Source organism: Nicotiana tomentosiformis, chromosome 12 (genome assembly GCF_000390325.3).
Source record: "Nicotiana tomentosiformis chromosome 12, ASM39032v3, whole genome shotgun sequence".
NCBI lineage: Eukaryota > Viridiplantae > Streptophyta > Magnoliopsida > Solanales > Solanaceae > Nicotiana > Nicotiana tomentosiformis.
In genome coordinates, this window is record NC_090823.1 from 67791560 (window position 1) to 67797544 (window position 5985).

Below are 5985 nucleotides of genomic sequence, written 5' to 3' on the forward strand. Positions count from 1 at the left end.
AATGGTCTAAGAATAAGAAAATCATTAATAGTGGAGTGTGGGTGAAGGGTGGTGATGGTGACCAAGATGGAGATATGGATTATTATGGTATACTCCAGGAGATTTTAGAAATAGAGTATGTTGGTTGGCCGAAAAAAAGGCTGGTACTTTTTCGATGCAAGTGGTTTAATCCAACACCAAATAAAGGTACAAAGGTGCACCAATACTATAAAATAGTTTAAATTAATCACACGAGGAAGTATGCAAGATATGATCTATTTATCATTGCATAAAATGTGAACCAAGTGTATTACGCTCCTTATCTGTCATTGTGTAAAAATAAGACTGAATGGTGGGTAGTTATAAAAATTAAGCCGGTTGGTAGAGTAGAAGTTGATGATGCACTAGATATAGCATATCAGAATGATATATCAAGTGTTTAACTAATTGTGGATAATGAATTAGCACATGAACTATATATTGAAGGCATGTACGAAGAAGTTGATCCTTCAGTTCAACAACACTATGGGGCTGGAACATCTATGGCTAATGAAGAGGAAAATTACGCTAATGAAAATGAATTAACTGAGGAGGGAGAATATAATGATGAAAATGAAACAAGCGAGGAAGATGAAATTTCTGATGAAGATGAACTAAGCGATTAGGATTGACATGTTTGTTCTTTTTACTAACTTGTATGTTATGCATTTAAATTTTTTGCTAAACATATTAATATATTTTTTCTTATGCTTATATTGTTTAAATGGCTCCTCGAGGTAAAGGTCATTCAGAGAGTATTGCATCGGAGAAGGGTAAAACAAGGAAGAAAATAAAAGTTTCTGGTAACTTAGATATCACTACCTCTCCCCCACATGCACCTTCTAGTTCGCATGTGTCTCCACCTAAATTCCCTTTATCATTTTCACCTCCATTATTCTCTATACCTCACCTAGGATATACTGTTCCCTCATCTACCCCTTTCTTTAATCCTACATCTTCCCAGCACATGTCTGCACTTAGGCCTAGCGTACCCTCATCATCATCTTACCCTGTCATATCATCATCATCATCTTCTCCGGTCATTCCTTCATTATCTTCCTCTGGCATTCAATCATCATTTTCTCCAATCATTCATTCATTCATCATCTTCATTTGGCATGCCCTCATCATTTAGTCAGCCTACTAGGCACTCTTCTATGCCTTCGCCTAAATTCACTCTATTTTCTCCTGCTATACCCTCATCATCTTACCCTGTTATGCCATCATCATCTTCTCCGGTCATTCCTTCATTATCTTCCTATGGCATTCAATCATCATTTTCTCCTATCATTCATTCACCATCTTCCTCCGGCATGCCTTCATTATCTAGTCAGCCTGCTAGGCAGTCTTCCATGCCTTCATCTGAAGTTACTCCATCTTCATCCTCCAGCATTTCTAGGCCACATATTAGAGTCGATAGTAATTCGACATCCCCATACACCGATAGTGATACAGCTATACAGCCTCCTACAAAGACTTCTACACAAAGGCATGATCCTCCAACACTTGGAAAGTATGATGATCTTCGGAGGTTGATTATTGTGCCCGATGGAGCACGGTAAATATTAATATTTTTAATTTCTAAATAATTGTAAATATAGTTTCTAACTTGTTTAAATTCGTTGCAGCTTTTATCCTCCTCAGGCTACGAAAGCCATGGTTGAATCGATGTGTTTATTTTATCACGAACCATGGAGGTCCTGGTCAGAAGTTCCATGTCACATTAGGGACAGAATGTTTGCTGAATTTAGGGTAAAATTAATCATTACTTTATTTTAGCTCACTTTATTCAATCTAACATGTTTTATTTGGAGATAAATATGCATGGTCACATGATCTTGAGGCAGAGGTACGAACCGTTTTCTTTAAGAAATGTTCTGATAGGTTGTCTGATATGCTTCGGATTGCTCGAGAAAATAATGTGAGGCCAACTTGGATTCTTGATGATATATGGGTTAAACTTCTTGAATATTGGAAATCTCTGAAATTTGAGAAGAAGAGCCGCCAGGGAAGGGCAGCCCGTATGTCCGACAAGGGTGGCTCTGTGCACACGGGGGGTTCAATTAGTATGGCGGCTCATCGAAAAAGATTGGTAATGTATTTATTATATTTTTCTTGATTTATAACTGCTTTAGTTATCATTTTTTTAATATATTTTATTTTGCAGGAAAAGGCTAAAGGAAGACCAGTTACTCATGATGAAGTGTTTGAAGAGACCCACATGAAGAAGTTGAAGGATGGAACAAAAACAACTTGGGTCGAGACGCATGCTGAGACAACCCATGTAAGATTAACAATATTATTCACATATATTTGTTAACATAATAAACAAAAGAATTATAAAAACTAGGCAGAAAGTTCAGCACAAAATACTCGTGAATGTAGATTTTTTATTGTATTCACTAATCTTAAAAATAATTATGACTTATGTAACATAGTGTTTAAACTAGGCAGTTCAAATTTACAAGGGTTCTGTAGGTTGTTGGTTCTTAAACTATTTCTTTTGCTTTTGTATCATCAAGTATCATGCATTTTAAGGGTTTAAGTTGATATTTTTGAGTTTCTCAAATTGTAATTCATACTTCCCTATGAGTCTAGAAATTCAATATTTGCATTTTGTTCATCAGTAAATGATTTATGTGCTATGCACCTGTTCTTTTTGAGTCTTAGTTCTGCAATTGCATGTACTTAGTAACTTAGAGAAAGGGATCTGTTCCTAACTTAGAGAAAGAGATCTGTTATTAATAAAAGGACTAGGCTTCATATCATGAGTGTGACTTTGAGTGGTCATGAAAAAGCTTCTACACAGAGTAAAATAACTAGTACCATCAAAATGGACGGGCGTGGCTCTTGAGAGACCCAGATATTCCCTTAACATCTTAGTTCTTATTAACAAAGAGCAATCTTGCATTCCTCAAAACTTGCCTTCTCCTTAAGGTTCTCGCAATAGAAAACCAATACCTTACCTTAGTAGGCACTATCTGTTATAGTGAAATCAGACCAAAATATGACATATCAACAAAAAAAGTTAGATCAGAGAGAATTGTTAAAATGCCATATCCAAGCCTAGTAACGAGAAAATGTCTTGCAAGTTAGTGGTTATATGTGCTTCAACCTGATAAAACTTAACCCCTACCTTATATTATTTTTGGCAAAGTTTGTTGGCCATGGAGTCTAGATACTTAGCTTCAGTTGGGCAATACCTATTACTGGTCAATTAATATTATTATCAATTTTTGATTTTGTATGAAGTTTGCTTGACAGTGTTGCTAGTATATTATAATTGGGTTTCCGTTTGCTTATTGATCTCAGATATGATTATTCTTATAGTTTATAGATTGTGTATAGTGTGTTCTGCCTATCACTGGTTAAAGAGTTCAGAGCAAGAAAGCAATAGTACACACCTACTGTTTCACCTTTCTTCAGTAAATCAGAGCAAAATGAGACAGAAATAAGTTTCTTGTCATCTTCCTCTGATTAAATAAACACCCCCCCCCCCCCCAAATTTTTACTTTTTTTGTACATTTTAGTCCTGTTTCAATAACTTTGTGTATTACTATTATAGCCATACTAGAAGGAACAAGAAAAGGGAAAGTTCATTTTTATCATTTCCAAGATTTCAATTTCAATGTCTTCTGAATTATTTGTATTTGACAACACTTTCTTTTCTGACCCTTTTTCTCCATCTTTTATTGATACAAATAATATCTTCCAAAATAATATCCAAGATAACAACGCTGTAGATTACATTTGTATAATTTTCTTTAATAAAATTTACTTTTATAATAATTGTAATATTTTTACAGAACAATTTCAAACAAATCTTGGAGGAGTTCATTCAAAGTCAGCCGACTGATGATCAAGATAGGCCAATCCAACCAACTCAAGAGGAGCTCATGGACATGTGGATTAAGGCAGTTGGTGGCGTGCATAAGGGAAGAGCCTACGGCCTTGGATTAGAGTTTAGTCTCAGTCATCGTACTTCTGGATTGTGTGGTTCTTATTCTTCCTCACATTGCTCGATTGATGTGGATGAGTTTGAGCAATTGAATTGGAAGGTGGCGAATATTACTGAGTTTTATATGCAAGAAAGGGCTGCAAGGGAGGAAGAGGCAAAACGGAGGAAGGAAAAAGATAGGCGAAGAGAGGAAGAGGAAAGGCAAAAGGGGGAAGAAATGAGGCGAAAGGACGAGGCATTAAGACTTGTCACTAGTGATGTTGAAAGCCTCATGTCTCAAATAAACTCTCTCTTAGCATCTGGTGCATTTCCTCTGCCTCGTTCTCCGGCACTATCTGATGATAATTAAGAAGTAGTTTCTTATATTAATTTATCTTGGATGGTACTTTGGATGTTGAATATTGAATTTTGGATTTTTTGAGTTTTTGTTCTACTCTGTTTAGTTGGATATTGTTTATGAAATGGATTGAATTAGATGTTGTTTATGAAATGAATTGGATTGAATGTTGAGTTTGGTATTTGAATGCTTAATTGTATTTAGTCTTATATTGTTGGTTATATATTCAGTTTGGCAGGTGGTCTACATTCAGTTTGGCAGGTAGTTCTAAAAACAGAATTGGCCATGAAAATATTTTCCAGATTTCCCACGGATATCCCACCAATGATGTGGGAATTTTTGTTCATTTTTCCCAGAATTTCAATGTTTCCCACTGAATCTCGTGGGAATGTTCATATATTTATTTCTGGGTTATGCATATTTTCCACTACTATCATGGGTAAATTAAAAAATTACTAAATTAATTTTAATACTTCCTAGAAAGATGGTGAGAAATTTAAGAAAATTAAATTATTATATTTTCTTACTTTTTCCAGTATTGTCGTGGGAAATTCCACTACGTGACCCCATCAAGTGCACGTGAAATGCTTCCTGGGAAATTCTGTGGGAATTACCCACGAAATTCCTGGGAAACTATTTTCCCACCAGCCCTTTTCCCACTGAGCGTCTCCCCTGGGAATGTCGTGGGAATAGTCAAATTTCACACGGGTTTTCCACTAATATGTCCGTGGGAAAAGACTATGTTTCTAGTAGTGAGAGGGCCCCAGAATAATGTCATATCGTAACCTCATATCAAAGTACAGAAATAAAGTACTACAAGTCTAACATTTATAACAAATCATACTCCATGCAGTACGCAATCCGATCCCATTTAAACACAATATATGTTGCGGCGTGTAACCCGATCCCAATATCATATCAAAATCTGTTGCGGCGTGCATCCCATTTCCAGTATCAATTTATTTCAATACTGTTGCGGTGCGCAACCCGTTCCCAATATCAACTCATTAACATAAACAACTCAATACAACCCAATTCCGTAATCTCAGCACAAAGGAAATAAAGCGTATAGAACTTCAAGGAACTACCAGTACAAACAGAGAATAGCCAAACCCTCGTATTCACAAACTTCTACAAATCATCATTTCAAGAATAGCTAATGGACTCACATAATCGGAATACAACAAGTAATATAAAGACAATAAAAATAAGTAAAAACATGAGAGAATGAAGATATACAATTAATATAGGTAGGAATATATAGAAGGTAAGCAGGTATTGAGTGAGGAATGAATAAATCGAAACGAGTAATAATTAAATAACAGATAACAAGTAAGGCATGGATAACAAGTAAGGACTTGTAGCAACTAAAGCATGTAACAAAATATAACATGAAATAAATAACAACGTGAAGGTAAATAGCCCAACCCGCATGCTTCAACTCATAGCATCGCATTTACACTCGTCACCTCGCATATACGCTGTTTTCACAGATAATTCATGTAACAAATAGACCAACAACTCTTAATTTCCTCAAATCAAAGTTAGACCATACATTTACCTCTTTTCGCAACCAAACCAACAATCAATCACGGTTTTTTCATTTGGATAAGCCTCCAAACCAACCAAATATAGCCAAATATCGTTCAAACAATTCAAAATAAGCTTTAGA

At 35.5% G+C, this 5985-nt stretch overlaps 1 protein-coding gene across 3 annotated transcripts; it reads left to right on the plus strand.

Moving 5' to 3' along the window:
• The first annotated feature begins 243 nt into the window (after window positions 1–243).
• On the plus strand, window positions 244–4486 carry LOC104088312 (uncharacterized). 3 transcript variants are annotated; one of them, XM_070192088.1, is made up of 4 exons: window positions 244–1576; window positions 1647–2110; window positions 2192–2302; window positions 3852–4486. In XM_070192088.1, the coding sequence occupies exons 2-4, from the start codon at window positions 1913–1915 to the stop codon at window positions 4323–4325; spliced, it is 783 nt and encodes a 260-aa protein (XP_070048189.1). In that variant the 5' UTR covers window positions 244–1576; window positions 1647–1912; the 3' UTR covers window positions 4326–4486. The 3 variants fall into 3 exon arrangements, with proteins under 3 accessions (XP_070048189.1, XP_070048187.1, XP_070048188.1); XM_070192086.1 differs by having other exon boundaries at window positions 266–1576; window positions 3825–4486; XM_070192087.1 differs by lacking the exon at window positions 244–1576 and having other exon boundaries at window positions 1600–2110; window positions 3825–4486.
• The last annotated feature ends 1499 nt before the right edge of the window (window positions 4487–5985 follow it).